The sequence below is a fragment of the Zootoca vivipara genome, chromosome 5 (genome assembly GCF_963506605.1).
Source record: "Zootoca vivipara chromosome 5, rZooViv1.1, whole genome shotgun sequence".
NCBI lineage: Eukaryota > Metazoa > Chordata > Lepidosauria > Squamata > Lacertidae > Zootoca > Zootoca vivipara.
Genome location: NC_083280.1, coordinates 14,277,756 through 14,297,106, shown reverse-complemented (window position 1 = coordinate 14,297,106; position 19,351 = coordinate 14,277,756). Strand labels below are relative to the sequence as shown.

Here is a 19,351-nt window from a genome sequence, read left to right as displayed (position 1 = left end):
GGGGACAACTAATGGTACTCCTCTGGACACGCAGTTCCACCCCCTCTGAAGCTTTGTATCTGAGAGATTGGATTACAGGCCTTGTTTCATATGCCAGCTCCAGACAAGTCACTTAGGGGACAATTTAACAGAGTCAAGAGGGACTCTTGCAATGTAAGTGGTCCCTGATTTGCCTCTTAAATGACTTGCCTGAGATCACAGACAGGAAATCCCTTGTCAAGGGAAACCCATTTGCCTCTGCTGTACAGAATGTGGGACAAGGATTATCGGCCAAGCAGTCAAACTGATTCTGCCCCCATTTCTTCAGGAAAGAGAGTAAGGAGGGACGGGATGGGGTGGGTGGGGGAAGCACCATGTAAAAATACTGGGCGTAATTCCTTGGGAGGTTTTCCTGTGCAAGTCCCGTGTAAGAACTGCCCAAGATCATGCTAGCATACAGAGGTGTGCCGAGGGGAGGTAGAAGATAACAAACCCGAGGCCCAAACAAATGCCAGCTTAAACCCCCGCTCACAAAACCCTCAACCCTAAACCCTCAGCCCTCACCCGCCATAAATTATGAGCCGTTGCACATTGACTTTTCACTCTTGGGCTGCTGTCCAGAAGACAATGCATCTCTTCTGTACTTGAAAGGAGATTGGCTGTCCCCTACCCATGGAAGCTCGGGAAAAGCAGTACAGCCCAAGAGCAAGGCAACATGCATCTCTGGCATGTAGCTGGAGCTGCAACTTTACAAAAGCAAATGCAGACAGTTGGGATGTGCATTGGACTGTGTGTGTACAAGTCCCAGACTGCTGGGAAATGACCTAACCTCTGAAGGGTAACCTTTAATGGAAGTTGTAGCCTTTCAAAGGTAGAGCATCTGCTTTGCATGGAGGAGGTCCTGAGTTCAACCCTCTAGGTAGAGCTGGGGGAGGCCCCAAGCTGAAAACCCAAACAGCTGCTGCCAATCAGTGTAGACAATAGTGGGATCAATGGCATGACTCAGTATGAGGTAGCTTTCTATGTTCCGATGTGGTGGATGGACCGGATTACTCCCATTTATCTTATCCTCCTGGCCATGTCAAATATCCTGGATGGTCGGTGACTAAATCCATAGGAAAGCCGCAATTCACAAGAGGCAGAGAAGGGTGAGTGCTGTGGCATGGTTGCCCAGGCAACACACAACGCACAATTCCAAAGCAGCCGTAGGAAAACATGCATGCATGATATTAGAACCTTGCAAGGAGAGAGTATTTCTGAGCGGTTGCAAGGCTGATCACAATTTGCCATCTAGCCATGAATCAAAAGTGATGGGGTTACGCATTTCTACGGCCAACTCTCCCAGCACCGAGCAACACACCTTGTAAGCTGAATGGAATTCGTTCCGGAAGTCCGTTCGACTTCCAAAACTTTCGGAAACCAAAGTGTGGCTTCTGATTGGCTGCAGGAAGCTCCTGCAGCCAATTGGAAGCCATGGAAGCCCCGTTGGACATTCGGCTTCCAAAAATAGTTTGCAAACTGGAATACTCACTTCTGGGTTTGTGGCATTTGGAAGCCAAAACGTTCAAGAACTAAGCTGTTCAAAACCAAGGTACGACAGTGCTTCAAATAATTCTTAGGACAAACCTGGAATCCGATTACAGCAACTTTTGGCTTTTCTAGATGTTCCTGTTTCTACAGCTCCCATCATCCCTGACCATTGGGCACAATGACTGGGGCCGAGGGAGGTGGAATCCAACAATATATGGAGGATTAGAGGGTCGTTATCATCATCATCATCATCATCATCATCATCATCATCATCATCTGTCCTTCTCTGTGAGGTCCCAGGGTAGGCATGCCTAGGACCTTAGCATGCCTTTAGGGCAGGGGTGTCAAACTCAAATTCATCGGGGGCCGCATCAGCAGTTTGGTCACCCTCAAAGGGCCGGTTGTATCTGTAGGACTATGTGTCCACTCTTTATTATCATAAATTATTGTCACTGCATTCAATTATTACTGTTTTTTGTAATAATGTAAGTAATAACTAGCTATGAAAGCAGAAACATAGTCAGAATAATGGCAAGTAGATATTCAAATGTACAATTATTGTACAATTTATTGAAAAATGATTTTTGGTAACTGCACTGGATGGTGGAGGCTCGCTAGGGTTTCATGCAGGACCTTTGCAGAGCTACTAGTACCTGGAGATGCTGGGGTCCTTCTGCATGCAGGACAGATGTTCTGCCAGTGAGCCACCACCCTTCACCAAAGGGACTGGCTGAGGTTGACTCACTGGAGCTGCTCTCCTGGTTCCAGGGTTTAAGGGCCAGAAGTATAAAGCAGCATCCTATGTTTCTGAGGAGAGGGAGAGGGAGGGGAGGGAGGGAGGGAGGAAGAAAAGAGGGAGTGGGAGGGAGAGAGGAGGGAAAGAGGGGAGAGAAAGAAGAGTAGGAAATAAGGAAGGGAATAAAGAAGGAAAGAAAAAGAAAGAGGGAGAGAAGACGGAAAGGGAGAAATAAGGAAGGAAGTAGAGGGAAAGAAAGAATAAGAATGAGGGAGAGGAAGAAAGATGGGAAGGACAGAAGGAAGGAAGGAAGGAAGGAAGGAAGGAAGGAAGGAAGAAAAGAGGGAGCAGGAGGGAGAGAGGAAGGAAAGAGGTGAGAGAAAGAAGCGTAGGAAAGAAGGAATAAAGAAGGAAAGAAAAAGAAAGAGGGAGAGAAGACAGAGATAAAGAAGGAAGGAAGGAGAGGGAAAGAAAGAATAAGAACGAGAGAGAGGAAGAAAGAAAGGGAAGGGGGGGTCGCCGCCTTGATTCAGCGCCAGAAAAGAGCGCGAAGGGACCCAGGGGCAAAAAGCATTTCCCGTGCAGTGTGAGGCAGCGGGTGTCCGTTTTAGGAGAAGTGCGTAAAGCCTCAGAGTTTCACGTTCGTGAGGCTGAGCCGCGGCAGGAGGAGGAGGAGGTGAGGCAAGAGGAGGAGGAGGAGGCGGCTTGCCAGGTCGGTGCCCGGCAGTGCCGTGCGGAGAGTCCCGAGCCTCTGGGACGCAGCAGTGCTCTGTAGCACTTTGAATCCTCCTCCTCCTCCACGCGGCGCTGCTGGGTGCTTTGTCTGTGCTTCAGCAGCAGCAGCAGCAGCCGTTTCCAGGCGCCGAGCCGTGGCAGGAGGAGGATTCAAAGTGCTACAGAGCACTGCTGCATCACAGAGGCTTGGGACTCTCCGTGCGGCGCTGCTCCGGCCGCCTTTCAACCCCCACCCCGGCCCCAGCTGTTTGTCGGCGCTTTGTCGGCGCGGCGCTTCAGCAGCAAGGTCCCACTGCTGGGTCCCGCTGGGGCGCTCGGCGGGCCACATGACAAGGTCTGGCGGGCCGGATTTGGCCCCCGGGCCTTGTGTTTGACACCCATGCTTTAGGGTATAGTCTCAAGGTGTGGAAAAATCTGAAGACACTCCTACTGCCTTATCCTATTCTTTGCTGGAGGGCGGAGTTCTGCTTTCTATTCCTACATCCATTTCCAAGGCTTTGAGAATTTCTTTGAAAAGTTTTAAAAGCATTTCCTTTCCTACAAGGAAAAAACTGGGACCAGGATGGGCCATTAGGGGCTTGCACCTTAAGGTGTAGTAGTTTTTTTTTAGCAGAGGTTTTTTTTTTAAAGAAGTTTTAGAAACTTTGTACCAAACGCTTTTTCCTCTGCAGCCTGTTACTGAGAAAATAAATCAATTGACCTAACGCTATTAACACACAGCCGGACTAACTAGTAACAACTGACACTGAAAGATGTGTGTGTGCAGAAGTCTGCTTTTTCCATTCCATTCACACACTGCCTTTCTGACACCATGATACACAAGGCAGGGTAAATAGGGCTTCCAGGAGCCCTGACCCAGGAACTGATCCAGAGCTCCTTGACCTGCCTTTACTCCAGAGGTGAGGATCCTTAGTTCTGGGTGCTGAATATTGCCCTCCATATCTTGGGGAGTCCCTAAGGCCATGCTGCCTCTCTCCAGCCCTGCTGAAAACTCTCCTTAAATACTTCTGCCTGGCTAGAATTGTGTCTCTGAACTGTAACAATTCCTTGCCTAGCTTGGATATATCTTATATATCTATGCTCATATATTTCTCTCTCTCTCTCTCTCTCTCTCTCGACTTTGGTATGAGTTGCAGCCTGCTGTACAAATGGAAGAGTCACATCCATTGCCAGACCCTCCAAGTGTCCCTATTTTCCAGGGACAGTCCTGGATTTACAGAAGCTGTCCAGGTTTCTGTTTTGGTCCCCGAATGTCCCGCTTTTCCTTAGGACGTCCCTATTTCCATCAGAGAAATGTTGGAGGGTATGGAGTTATGCGACCCCCAAGCCACATAAATGTGTAACTATACAACCTTTAGAAGACATCTGAAGGCAGCTCTGTATAGGGATGTTTTTAAATGTTTATTGTTTTTATATACAGTATGTTGGAAGCCACCCAGAGTGCTGGGGCAATCCAGTCAGATGAAAGGGCCTTATTATTATTATTATTATTATTATTATTATGGATGTCCCTATTTTCATCAGAGAAATGTCGGAGGGGATGCATTGCTCCATCCATCTCTGCCCTTGGAAGGGTTTGCAGGCGGGACTGTGCCCCCGTCCCTCCCCCCCCCTTCTTAGCATCTACAGTGGCTTCCAAGCATCTGGTGTTAATGGCAGGTGAATCTCAAGAAGAAAGCAGTTGGTTTGGCTTCAAAAAGCCTACTGTAGGAAAATTTGAGCACAGTTTTTGTGGAACAGGCAGCTGAGTGCTAGAAGGAGTGGTCTAAACCACTGAGCCTCTTGGGCTTGCTGATCGGAAGGTCAGCGGTTCGAATCCCCGCAATGAGGTGAGCTCCGGTTGTTCTGTCCCAGCTCCTGCCAACCTAGCCGTTCGAAAGCACACAAGTGCAAGTAAATAAATAAATAGGCACCGCTGTGGTGGGAAGTCAATGGCATTTCCGCACGCTCTGGTTTCCGTCACGGTGTTCAGTTGCACCAGAAGCGGTTTAGTCCTGCTGACCACATGACCTGGAAAGCTGTCTGTGGACAAACACCGGCTCTCTCAGCCTGAAAAGTAAGATGAGCACCAAACCCCATAGTTGCCTTGACTGGACTTTACTGTCCAGAGTTCCTTTGCCTTTTTCCTTTTTACTAGAAGGAGAATGAAGGTGAAGAAGCTAAATCAGCAGAACAGTGTGGATTTCAGAGTACTAGTTACAGGTAGGTAGCTGTGTTGGTCTGACGTAGTCGAAACAAAAAATAAAAAAAATCCTTCCAGTAGCACCTTAGAGACCAACTAAGTTTGTCATAGGTATGAGCTTTTGTGTGCATGCACACTTGTTTGGATTTCAGATGTGAGCTTCATTTGCTGCAACTGGCCACTGGATGGAGTAAAACCCTAAGAGATATACAATCACAGGGCACAGCGACCTGCACTTTGTTTTCCTGAGACCCCTCTGCAGACATTTATGCGATATATATTTTTTCAGAGTCAGGGTTCCGGTTTTCTTAGAAGGACTGTTGTTGGTTTGCCTTTGGTGAAACCTTCACCATGCAGATCAGGTTAGAGGCATTCGAGCTAAAACGGTGTGACATTTGACACCCCAAAAAACCTTTCCTAAGCAACAAGAACCAAGGACCACACTGCTGATATGATATATCTTAACTCACCATTGACATCAGAGGGCTGAGTCAAACAACGGTCTATATCAGTCTATATATATCTATATCCTCATATAGATTCTTTTTTTGCTTTAATTCTGTTTACATTGACGTGTTTCTGATGCATTTTTTCTTGCTGTGTTTTATTTTAATCCCTAAGCCACTCTGAATGTTTGTATTAAAGCTGGGTAATTTTATGAGGGCGCAGGGTAGGCTTGACCTTCTGAGGCCTAGCTGGAATCTGCTAGCTTCTTCTCACTCCCATTGCAACAGGTTTGCTCCTGGGTTCATGGTGACACCATCACCCCCAGAGCAGATTGTCGTGGGGCAGTTGTCTCCAAAAGCCTCGGAGTGACTCTGTGTGTGGGTTTCATAGAATCTGCAGAGTTGGAAGGGACCCAAAGGGTAATGTAGTCTAACCCTCTGCGATGGAGTAGTTGCTGAGAGCATCCTGTCTTGAGGTGGGAGGTCCTTGCCGCCAGCTTCTTTTGTGTCAAGAGGAACACACACTGGCCCTTACTTACTCTAGTGGTGAGATGCCTTCAGGAGACTCTCACTGCCATTGGCCAGTGGTGACTTCTAGCGAGCCACCTGGGGTGCCTTTGAAGATGGCTGAGAAGCTTCAGGTAGTATTCAAAGTGCTGGTTCTGAATGATAAAGCCTTTACTGGCTCAGGACTGCAATACCTCAAGGACCACCTCTCCTCATATGAACTGACCCAGACCCTGCAGTCATTAGCTATAGACCCTTCCTCATGGGCCCCATCCATGAGAGGTCCAGAAGGTGGCAAGGGCCTTTTCTGCAGTGGCTCCCCATTTGTGGGGTGCTCTCCCCAGGGAGGCTCACCACGTGCCTTCATTACAGATCTTTAGACGCCAGACAAAAATGTTCCTTTATGAACAGGCCTTAAGCAATCTATGGTCTTTTAAATGTGTTGTGGGATGGGGTCATTAGTTTTTTTCTTATTATTATGATATGTATTTCCTATTTTCATTTTGTATTTTTATGCTGTAACCCCCTCGTGATCTTCAGATGAAGGGCCATATACAAATTTAAAAACTAATAATAACAATATAACTCTGGTTCCCACCTATTGGTTAATCTAATTTTCGCAACAGTTGCAATCTTCACACTGTCTTCCTTCAGGTGTTTTGGGCTACAAAATTTGATTGGTTGGTAACGGAATTCTAGAGCATTAGTAGTTCTCATGCGATTGGCTAATGATGGTCACATGGAAAGTATTTAGTAGCTCAATTTTTATGTGAAGCAAGGTGGCTGTGTTTTAGAATCCACTGTGAACACTGTTAAGTTGAATTGAGTGTTGGAGTGCATCATCTCTGCTTGAAAGAAAGAACAAAGCTGCAAGAGAAGGTAAAGGTGGAAATCTCTCATAGGAGCTGCAAAACATGGCCAAACTGAGATACAGAAGGCTGAGTGCTAAGTTCTGGAAAAAGAGGAAAATATTGTACAGTTGTTTGGAAGTTAGAAGAGATTCTAAGTCCATGCTTGGATAATATTTACAAATATTATGTTTTAATTCATCTATAACTAAAAGTTTCTGCAAGTAAAGTTTTTGAATGCTTAAGTCTGGACATTGGCTTAATCTCCTAAGAAGGGTGTCTGTCACATTCAGTCATATATATGATTTGAGCTTCTTAGCTGCATTTTTGCTATTCTGATTTCAACAAAGGATGATGTGAGCTGTAGGACAACACACCTAGAAGGCCCCAGCTCAGGAAAGGCTGCTTTAGACACTACAGGGAAATCACAATCAACTGTAGCAGCCCAGAGCTCGATCAATCCTTTCCTCCCCTGCCTGCGACTTTACGTTTCCCTGTGACTTAATGCTGTAGTAATATATTTCTGGCTGGCCTGAACTCTCTTTGCAAGCTGCCAACTCTGAACCTTTATCATATGAAAAGAAGCCATTGAGAAGCGGCATAAGGCAGTCCCACAAGGACCTGAGCATGCTGTTTTGGTAATGTGCATATTCCCAGGTGACTCGGGCAGTGTGAGACCAAGGCTGGGAAGAATAAATAAATCTCCTGCAAGGCAGTAGAACATTAACTGCCGGGCCAGAGCCGCCTCTCTCTCTCTCTCTCTCTCTCTCTCTCTCTCTCTCTCTCTCTCTCTCTCTCTCTCTTTGTACAGTGGTTGCCATTAAAATAGAAACCCATCTCGGTGCAATAAGCGGTAATGTTTCTATTCCGAAAGCAGAATGTCGCAGTGAGAGAAATATAGTGGAAGACCACCACCACCACCACCACAGTGAGAAAAGAGAGTCTCCTTTAGAAACGATGGCCATTGTGCACTGCAAGAAAGGCATAACATTCCCCCCCCCCTGTGAGGCATAATGGATAAATTGGGGGGGGGACAGGAAACTCGACAGAACAGAGCAACTAAGACGTTGAGCTTCCAGGTCAAAGGAGTCACAGCCAGACAAGAACTGACTTCAAGTGTGCCTTTCCATTTAACATACATAATTTTCAAAAGTATCCACAGGGTCATATGGTAATGATCAGGAATGCAGCAGGCAAAGAGGGAGAGTTTTAAGGTTTTCCTCTCCTGCTGAGGTAGGGATGGAAAATGAAATTTCAATCCTCCCATTGGTGTCACCACTGCCATTGCTTAGTTCCACTCACTGGAAACCCCCCCCCCCAAATCGGTTAAACTCCCCTTCTCTGCCTGCTGCAATCCTGATCATTACCAGCCTCCTCCCAAGCAGGTGGTATTTGCATTTCAAAAACATGCACGCTCAATAGAAAAGAGACACCACACACATAATGTCATACCTGTGGGCCTCACTTCAGGCAGAACTACGAAGATATTTGCATGCAAACACACAATCCGTCAGGCCAGCCCTCCCTCCCCACAGTCCGGAATGGAACAGCCAGTTTCAGATACTGGTTTTCAACATCAGTGAGAATCAGGACTGCACCATGTACCTAATCAGGGCTGGTAGGCAATTTGTGCTAAGATGGCAAAACTGTGATTTAATTGATTATAATGGATAAATTTATTCTGATCTTAGGATGTGTGCGCGTCCCCTGATACTGTGGCGGGGCTGCAGTTTCAGGTCTGTTGCATTTTCTTATCTTATGAATGCATTTGCCATCTTCTTTAAGAAAATAAATCATGCCAGTGGTGGTAATATTTTGCTCGGTTGCTGTTGTTTTTAGTAAAGAGAGAGGAAATTTTTTTAAAATTAGTAATCAAAGGAGTCTCCAAAACTTGGCCCAGCACAGTTTGAGTCAAGTGTTATTTCTGAGCTAAAAACAACAACACACAACCACACACACAACCCACTAACAAGAAACTTGGACTGTTGGAAGCCTAACAAGTCTAGCATAAGAAATAGCAACTGGTATTTTTGGCATGTAGGCTGACATCATATGCTGGTGTCAAATTAAATAACAGGCAGCCTGGACTTTCCTATAGGCTTCAGCAGAACCTGATGAATGTCAGTGGTAGATTTCTCTGATCTAATCTGCAGAGGGGTCCTTTTGGAGTGTTTCCCTGGGGACGGTGAAGGTCACAGTCACTGCCCAACACTGTCCCTCAGTTCTGTGTTCACAGAAAAGGCATCCTTTGCTTCCATTCTCTTCATTGCTGATCAGGCTGACATTTGACCTTTTCTCTCCAGCGGAGGTCTCCTTGCCTCCTCAGCTCTGGTAGGAAATACCTGAAACTCCATGACTAGTGAAAAACATTTCAGAAGGTGGCTTTGTGGACTGGGTACCTAGCTGTTCCAGGCCCTCAGATTTTGCTTGGAGCCTCTGGGCCTAACAGACAGGAGATGCTCCCAGCCTTAACTGTCCTGGGCACTCTCAGAACAGAAGTCCACTTACAATATTCTGATGCCTCTTGGTAACAGTCCCTGACGTTTCTGCCCTCCCCTTCTTTTTCTCCTTGCAGGAGGTGAAAACTCGCTGGTGGATCTATTCTCTATCACAGTCCTCCAGCAAAACTCAGTAAAGTTTGACATCTATTTGTGATAGAAGACCATGAATACCCCTCCCAATCTCCTCAAAAAATGTTTGATTTTTAAGGCATTGTTGCCGATGGTGATCCCTACCCACACTATAGTTTCGGGTTTTCCACTGTTGCTTTTAAATGCATTAAAAATCTGCAAAACCTGCTGAACCTGATCAAAGGTAACAGGAGCGCGCAATGCCGGCAATGCAAGCTCTGCTGCCACCATCTTACCCTCGATATTTCTTTGTAGGCTCTTTACCCCTTTCAGCATCATTGTCAATTTAACGACAAATAACTGTTCTCGCAGCTTTCTAACTACAGCTCTAATCAGTTTGGCTTATGGTTTGCTTTCTGTGTTTTAGCGTAGAGGATTCTAGCTAGAGTAAGTCTGAGGAGATTTGTAAACACAATTTGATGGACGCTTGGCAAAATGTCAGGACCGCTTGACGTCCATAGACTCTGAGGTGGCACCGTTTGCGATTTATTTTTGTAAAGGAAGAAGAGGGGAAAAAAATATTTCTTTGAGAGAAAGCAGAAGGACAGGAAGAGATGTGCCTGCTCTTACTTTTCCAAAGGATATTAGAGCTGTGATATCTTGGCAGGTTCAATTGATCCAAGGCTGCTTCATTTACACAGCAGGGAGAAATATAGTCTTAGTGAATTAGATTGCTTAAAGTGCTATGTGTGGAGGCAAACTCCTTTTAGCCCACCATCAAATGAAAGCACAGGGATGCCAAATGTTTTCATCTGCTGGTCAAGTCTCTTTGTTCTTCGGCTTGCTCCTGAGGTCCATCTGGACTTTATAGCCTAAATCCATGTTCCAGATTTGTCGTCAGACTGGGAAGAAGCACATCATCGGTGAATGGAGCAGCTGCTTTCAGTGGTTCTCAAAATGCTTTCCAAATGAAAGAAACGAGACTGCTTTGGATAGCGTCAAATGCCTTGAATAGGAAAGATATTTAAACCTTGGATGGTGAGCAAAATTTAACAACGTGCTGGAAATGTCCAGAGAATGTACAGTGACTGAACAGAATTCCTCTTCACTGACTGGGCAACTTCACATTTTAAGTGGTCGCTGATGGATATATGGAAATGGTTCAGAGTGACATAGGAAACTATGGTCTGCTCAATCTGCAGTTTACTTGTAAAGCAGGATTAATCGATAGGGAATTAGTGCACCAACCAATCTGTTCTGTGTATCTGTTCTAATAGCAGGGTGTATCTGCTATTAGCTTGCAGAGCACCCTTGGGGCAAAATAAGGCAACTGTGTTTTGAACACAGGGACCGCAGCTTCAAGTGTTTTGGCTGATTATAAAAAGAAAACACAGAATATAATGACACAGTTGAGTTAGGTAGCATGCATGTTTTTTGATCAGAAGAAAGATGAATGACCCATACTTCAAGTTTGTTGTATGTTGGTTTTTGGTGGGGGGGGGGGTTCCGGGGGTGAGGGGGTTTAGTCTGAATGTTCCTTCTAATTCCTGGATCCAGTGAAGAGACGACATCATCATAAAAGACGAGGGACAGGAAGCTCCAGAGAGTAGCAATACATGCCCTGCAGGGTTGCTAAGCAGGTGCCTAACTTTGCCTACCTTTGAATGTTAGCTGTCTTCTCGACATGCAGCCAGGTAGGACTGGGTAGCATAAAAAGCGTTCTTTACATTAAGTAAATCTGAGCATACAGACATTACCACAGTCAATCTGACAGCTGAAACAGATTCACGAGAATCTCAATTTTTTGGCTTAAAAATAAACAAATAATGCTAGTCCTCGTGGTTATGAAGAGACGTTCGAAAAGACACAAGCAAGTGCCAGTAAAATATAAGTATCGTTGCTCGGTAGGCAATTTTCTTTGGGGGGGGGGCATTCATCCATATATTTTTATATGTAATTGTACATATAAATTGTTTCATCCATAATTTTTTCATGCAGTTTTTATATCAGCAGTCATTTTGTTTAAATAGGAAGTGGTCAATAAATGAAGCTACATATATCCATACTTGCTATTTTTTTTTATTATCGGAGGTTTTTAAGCAGAGGTGGGATGACTATCTGGCAGGAATGATTGAGTTGTGATTCCTGCATTGCAGAGGTTGGACCTGATGACCCCTGAGGTCCCTCCCAGCTCTACAATTCTGTGGTTCCATATGATGTCATTTCCCATTATCTGCTGCCCTGAATGTTCCAAATTCAAACATTCCAACCGCTCAAAACTTCTGCAAACTGTCAATGCACATGGCAGCACTATTGAACCCTGATCAATTTATTGGGTTATGTGTGTGCATGAGTCTATGGGAATGGTGCATGTGTATATGAATACTGCATGAGTGTGTGTGTGTGTGAGAGAGAGAGAGAGAGAGAAATGGTAACCGCCACAGAGAAGGCATTCACACACAAAAGAGCCCATCCGCGAATTTACGAGTGTCTCCCCTTGTATATCTAAGAACAGACCTTGACTCTTAATTTCAAAGGCAGATATTTCTGGACACCGGTGTCGGTTCATTAAAGATTTACAGCCGGCCCATTAACCTTAACGTTCCCTCTTTATGGGCATGTTATTCCTGCTATAATTCTAGTGTAACTCCTCGTCGCAGTCCCCTCACAAGCCGGCTTGGGACTCTATCTCACTTGGGGGAGAAATCATTAGCCTTTCTGTCAGGCTCTGAGTTGCTCTCCTATTACTTCATCCATCTCTCTCCCACCATCAAAGCAAACCCAATTTAGAAACTCCCCCACAGCATTCTCACTGTTTGACATCTGCAGAACAGCGTCTTGGGATTCTGTTGTGTCTCCCACACTTCTGCTGGCCTGTAGTGATTGTAAGGTTAGCCTAAGAAGTGCCCTGCTGGATCTGATCTAGAGTCCACCAGCAGCTAGTGATGATGATGATTACCCAATTTTAACCACCAGTTCCCAGGCTGGGTTAGAACAAATTAAACTTCTGTATTAAAATCAGAGAAAGTAGGGTTGCCATATTTCTAGAAGTTCAGGACACAAACGTTTCAGAGCTTTGTTTTTTAGGGAAATAATGATACTCAAAGTAGTTGAGCTTTTTTGGGGCAATCAACATCAAGATCCTAGACATGCCTGGGAAATTCTGGACCAATTGCAGTCGCAGGAATATGCTCCATTTATGCAGGGACTTTTGGCCAATGCGCTCAGAGCAGTTTGTGTTTTATAACAATGCTAGGACATCTTTTTGGGGCACAGATTTGGTTGCAGGGTTCCACTTGCACAGCAGGACTTCCTTTTCCTCTCCTCTCCCCACACACCTACAAAATCTGCTCCAGAGGGTCCCCCAACCCCTTGGAGAGTGCACAGGGAATTGCATAGGAGAGTTGCAGAAGTAGTGGTCAGTTGCACGAGCAAAATGGCAGCCTTGGACACAACCCCAAGTTTTAGATATTTAAGAATTTAAAATATTTTCAGATTTTGCAACTTTGAAGAATTCTTGTTAGCCTTAAACCAGCATTAAGCAACAGCCAGTGTACCAAATCAAGTTTGATGACCTCTAAGGGTTGCCTTTGTTTTGTTGGTAGATTGATCCTTACCTTCCAAAATTTCTCCGAAGAAAACTGGGCTGTCCTATTCCATAGTAAAATAAAAAAATTCCTTCAGTAGCACCTTAAAGACCAACTAAGTTTTTATTTTGGTATGAGCTTTCGTGTGGGCACGAAAGACACTTGGAGGGTCTGTGGATCAAATACAGAAGTGTGCATGCACACAGAATCATAGAATCATAGAATCGTAGAGTTGGAAGAGACCACGAGGGCCATCCAGTCCAACCCCCTGCCAAGCAGGAAACACCATCAAAGCATTCTTGACAGATGGCTGTCAAGCCTCTGCTTAAAGACCTCCAAAGAAGGAGACTCCACCACACTCCTTGGTAGCAAATTCCACTGCCGAACAGCTCTTACTGTCAGGAAGTTCTTCCTAATGTTTAGGTGGAATCTTCTTTCTTGAAGTTTGAATCCATTGCTCCATGTCCGCTTCTCTGGAGCAGCAGAAAACGACCTTTCTCCCTCCTCCATATGACATCCTTTCATATATTTGAACATGGCTATCATATCACCCCTTAACCTTCTCTTCTCCAGGCTAAACATACCCAGCTCCCTAAGCCGTTCCTCATAAGGCATTGTTTCCAGGCCTTTGACCATTTTGGTTGCCCTCTTCTGGACACGAAAGCTCATACCAAAATAAAAACTTAGTTGGTCTTTAAGGTGCTACTGAAGGAATTTTTTTTATTTCGTTTCGACTCAGACCAACACGGCTACCTACCTGTAACTAGAACTATTCCATAGTAGTAGTAGTAGTGGTAGTAGTGGTAGTGGTAATTTTATTATTTATACCCCACCCATCTGACTGGGATGCCCCAGCTACTCTGGGCAACTTCCCACATATATCATAATAAAACATTAAACATTTTTAAACTTCCCTATACAGGGCTGCCTTCAGATGTCTTTCAAATGTTGTATAGTTACTTATCTCCTTGGCTCAGGGGTGTTGGGTACATAATCCCATACCTTCCAACATTCCTCTGATGAAAATAGGGACATGCTAAGGAAAAGCGGAACATTCTAGGATCAAATCAGAAACAACGACGGCTTCTGTAAATGCAGGACTGTCCCTGGAAAATAGGGACACTTGGAGGGTCTGTGGATCAAATACAGTTTCTGTTATTTGGCAGAGGCAAGTTTTAATTGGTGAGAGGAACTGAATCGCAGGGTGCACATGTTTGTTGTGGAATTATTTTGATTCTGGCACATCCATGTAATGGGGACTGAAAATTAAAATCTTAAAGGCAGCCTTTCCTCTTAATGACGCATTGTTTGTGAAAGGATCAACTGAACTCAGGTGGGGTGAGTGACAATATGACTGTAGCCAAAAATGGCGGTCCCACTGACAAACAGGAGGGAGGAATCAGCATGTTTGGAGGAACTTCAAGGTTTATGGAAGTACAAGGAACTTTAAGTCCCTCAAATAGCCCATAGCTGAATGTGTGCGGTAATTATGGAATGTTTAATGTCACATGGAAAAGGAAAATAGGAATAGCTGGAATAGCTGAACATGGAGGATGCTGGAAGCAGGGGCAGAGCAAGGAGGGTGCAGTGGGTGCTGTCCGCCCCGGGTGTCACCTCTGAGGGTGTGTGTGACAAAATGCTGTGTGGCACTCAACGTCTGTGAGAGACGCTGTGGCTTTGGCGCTCACAGGCTTCCCGCTGCAGCCAGACGCCTCGCCGCAAGGCACGCAATCTCTGCAGAAAAAGCTCAACAACTTTTTGGCTATGAAATAAAGTCAAACCATTTTTGCAGGCAAAAAAATAAATAAGTTTCAATGTGTGTGTGGGGGGGTGACAATAAATTTTCCGAACCGGGTACCACCTGACCTTGCTACGCCACTGGCTAGAAGGCCCATTGCAGCGTAATGGCCACTTGTTTTTCCATAATAATATCCTTCATTCTCTTAAGAATCCTGTGTTTCCCCCTCACACGCACATTTCGGCAATGGATTGTTTTGACTGATTAATCATTGGCAAGATGGATGATTCACAATCTTTTCATTAGCTCTAATTAGGAGAGCCATACTCCTATCCCCCCACCCTTATAAAATCCATAAGGAAGACAGCATCGTCCATAATAGGAAAATATGTAAACAATCACATTAAGGAGGTATGAATTGGAAACTTGGGAATCAAACGCGAGTTGCAAGAATTTCTCCCTCTCCTGAATTCGTTGTCGTTCTCAAAATAGTCTGGGGAACGAGAGGGAAGCGGTTTTGGGAATCAAGGAACATGAAGAAATTAGGGACTGGAAAAGGACTGCAACTTGGTTGTGGATCATCTGCCTTGCACGCAGAAAGTCCCGGGTTCAATTCCTGACATCTCCAGGCAGGACTGGGAATGTCCACTGCCTGAAGCCCTGGAGGATTCTGCCAGCCAGGGTGGACAATACTGAGTTAGATGGAGCAATGAGTCTGACTCAGTGTAAGGCAGATTCCTTTGCTCCTACTGGTAGATTAGATGCCCTGCAATCAGAAAGCCCTGGATTTGTTCTCCCCCATCTCCAGTTAAAAGCATCACAGATGGCTGCGTCAGGCAAGAGCCACTGCCAGCCAGAGTAGACTATACTGGTCTCAGTAGACCAGCAGCATAAATGGAAATAAGGCTGGAAATGCGAGAAACTTGCTGATCCCATAACGAGCCCGTTTGCCACTTCAATCACCCCCCTCGGCTCTTCCAAGGAGCAACAGATATAATGAAGAAACAGTTGGAAATTCATTTATTCCACACCTAGGAAGGCTGCCCAATTAATCCAAGACCTACCTTGCAGCCTCCGAATATCTCTCCAAGCATCGGAACACTGCAGCTTGGCGAAGGTGGTTACGGAAATAGGCTGGGTTCAGAATTATGCTCCTTGGAAAACAGAAAACAAATATGCATGTCAAAGCGCTGGAGTGAAAGATTGTTCTAAGGCCATTTAACACCCAGCCCTGGATAGCATGCAGGGTATACGCAGACATTTCTCCTTCCTCGCTCTGTAATGGTCACATTTCTCCCAATACCGAACAATGAATGATCACATCTCTGTTGACAGCCGAGATAGACGAACGGGCATTATTAAAATGTCTATTAAAGCTGTGTCATAAATGTAATTTCATTCATAGCATTGCCTATTACGGAAGCAGCGGTTAAAACCCCCGTGAGCATATGTTCTGCTGCATTTAGTGAGCCTATAAAAATCAGCAAGACCCTTGCACATTATTGTAATAATGCCTTTTGTTATCTGTCATCTGCATTTTTGGGGTTGTGATAATAATCGTACATTATGCATGCAAAAATCAACATCACAATGCCGAGACTAAAAGTGCCTCTAGAACCAAGCCATGGCAGTGGGAAGGCAAGCAATCTTTTCATTTCGCTTTATTGAGGCACCTTGCAATTCTATCGCAATAGGCAAGACACCTGTTTGAAACTCCTTTGAAATACATCACACTCAGGGTTCCCATTTTAGATTGGAATGGTGGAGACGCAAGACTCAGCAATGATCCAAGACCCAGATCTTGCTTCTTTTTAAAACAAGAGTAGAAAATTGAACTGAATTCATTTTAAAAACATTTGCCATGATTATTATATTTATGGCTGTAGTTTGCAAATTGTACTTTGTGTGTGTGACTCCTAGAGATTTTGGGAAATTCATCCAAGGGTTCCACGATGAAGGCCAAACTAGATGAGATGTCATATCCATTTTTGCATTTAATGTGCACCTTTGTGTTGCTGTGTTTTGTTTTGTTTTTAAAATGCAAATAGCAGCCTCTGATGCGGGGATAATCGCTGAGATCACAGCAATACAGAAAGGGGCAGTTTAACCCTTTCCTCCCCTGCTGTGGGCCCAGTGAAAATGGCTTCTATTCCTTGATACCAAAGGAAACTTTCCTCTCAATGCATATAACAGCTTCAGAGGAGTGATTTCAATAGGAATCGCAGCTGGGAAGGAAACAGCTATGGCTCCCTCTCTCTCTTTCTAAAGTGATCACATCCTGATAATGATCAGCCTTGCATGTTAAAAGCGAATACAGTTATAGGCGGGCAAAGTAATTCTACTGGTCCCCCTTATTTTTCTTTCTGCAGATCCTGGGTAATTCTGCCTCCACGCACAGTGCTAGCTCACAGCAGACTTCTAGCAATGGGCAGACCCTTCATTAAATCAAAAATTTGATAAAGAAGTCCCACAGCCTCAATATATTTTTTGGCATTTTAAAGATGAGCTAACTCAACTCAGAACTTCAACACCTTAACAAACTTGATGATCACTGAGACTGCTGCAAAAAGATTTTAAAGGCGATTATTGCTTTTGCAAACTGTAGACAACAGTTGATAATAGCTATATTGATTGTTCCTCCGTAGGCTATCGACTGTACCACAGCTAAGCAATAGGACTGGAGGAGGGAATCAATCATTTTCTGGTAGTTAGCCACCCATTTTCTACCTTTAGAGCATGATGTGTTCTGATAGGTGTGTACACACACACACAACTGCAACTAAGTTGTAGCAAAATCTCAGCAATTTGGCTCTCGGGTTTTCCTCCTTTTTCAGACTGATTCCTTCCTAATCTTATGACGATCAGCTCAACCGCTTTTGCTTTCCCTGCTCTGTGGAAGAGTACGATAGCATTTCCTAATACCTTTGTAACTGACTTGCTAAATGTAAGCTACTTTTGCTTACTTGATAGTTTCAGGGCTTATCCAGATGATTGTTCAAAGCATGTCTGGACTATGTTTTAACGTTGGCGGCATAGTCCCCTAGAGCCTTGGCGAAAAGCAACAGCATACCATTCTAGTCCATGTGCAATCAAAGGGGGACAAACTGCAGAGGGGTAGTAAGGGAGAAAACTTTGCCATGTCAAAAGATCAAGTTTATTTATCTTTTTCTTTAATCAGAGGAGAAGTGGAGCGAAAAGATGCACAGCCTCCAAGGCGCTAAAAGCAACAAGCGCAGATGGTATATCACACCCAAGAAAACTGGCTAAAATGTATACAACCAGTTCAAACCTTTGCTGGAGGTGTAAAGAACTAGAGGGAACAATGTACCACATGTGGTGGAGCTGTAAAAACATGAAAAGCTTTTGGGAAGTTATTTATAATGAACTTTAAAAAAATGTTTAAATTAACGTTTACCAAAAAACCCCGAAGCCTTCCTCTTGGTATTATGGCATCAGACATTCCAAAAGAAAGAAGGAGGACTTTTATGTATGCATCAACCACAGCGAGAATGCTGATAGCCAAAGGGTGGATAGGAGATAAAACACCAACTAAAGGGGAGTGGCAGGTTAAATTATTTGAGTATATAGAATCAGTGAACATGAAAGAAAAGATGAGAGACCTGTCGATCCAAAAGTTTAACAAAGAATGGGACACCTATAGACTATATTTAAAAGAACATTGTCCCCATATCAAATCTTTAATATGCTTTGATTAACTCTTGTAATAATACAAGTTAAAAAGAATGCAAACAACATTTAATATTGTTTAAGTTTACTGAAAAACAGATGCAGCTAATAAGGAAATAAAGGGTCCACGTAGAGGAGGTCGGAAGTCATCAGGCAGTGAAGAAAGTTACTTCATTTTTTTCTTTTTCGGGTTATATTGTCCTTTTTTTGTATTGGTAGTGGTTTTCTTGTAATGCTTGTGTGCTTTGGTGTTAAATTTTCTCAGGCCAGTTAATATACAACATAGTTGGTTGCTTTTAGCATTCACATAACTGCCTCTATACTGATGGATGTGTCTGCTAATGCTCCCGTTCATCTGCCCCATGTTCTCCTCCTGAACTGTTTTACCAAGCTGCAGATGTACTTTTAGACAGACAACAGGGTGGGTATGGTCCCTCTATGATTTCCCTCCCACCTTGGAGAAAACCCTCCAAAATTGTTCTAGACTCCTCCAGAAACATCGAGCAGTAATTGTGTTGCAAAGAAGAAATTGATGGTAGTATCTCAGCAGGCCACAGCATGGCCAGAGAGCTAGTCTGAAGAAGAAGGCTTTGCAGAATTACCCAGAGAAAAAGGATTCAGCTATGGATTGTCACTATATGGCTGTGGATTTGAACTAGGCAGAGGGCTTTCTCGATAGTGGTGCCCTCCCTGTGGAACACCTTCCCTTCAGATGTCAAGGAGACAAAGAACTACACAACTTTTAGAAGACATCTGAAGGCAACCCTGCTTTGGGAGGTTTTTAATGGAAGAAAAAGAAGAAGAAG

The 19,351-nt window shown here is 44.4% G+C and overlaps 1 protein-coding gene across 1 annotated transcript in view; it reads right to left on the bottom strand.

Moving 5' to 3' along the window:
* Positions 1 to 19,351, bottom strand: part of SPATA16 (spermatogenesis associated 16) — a 138,367-nt gene that overhangs the window by 64,335 nt on the left and 54,681 nt on the right. Inside the window, exon 3 of the mRNA XM_035133809.2 lies at positions 15,923 to 16,012. Coding sequence (XP_034989700.2) covers positions 15,923 to 16,012 — 90 coding nt within the window. The remainder of the gene's footprint in view (positions 1 to 15,922; positions 16,013 to 19,351) is intronic.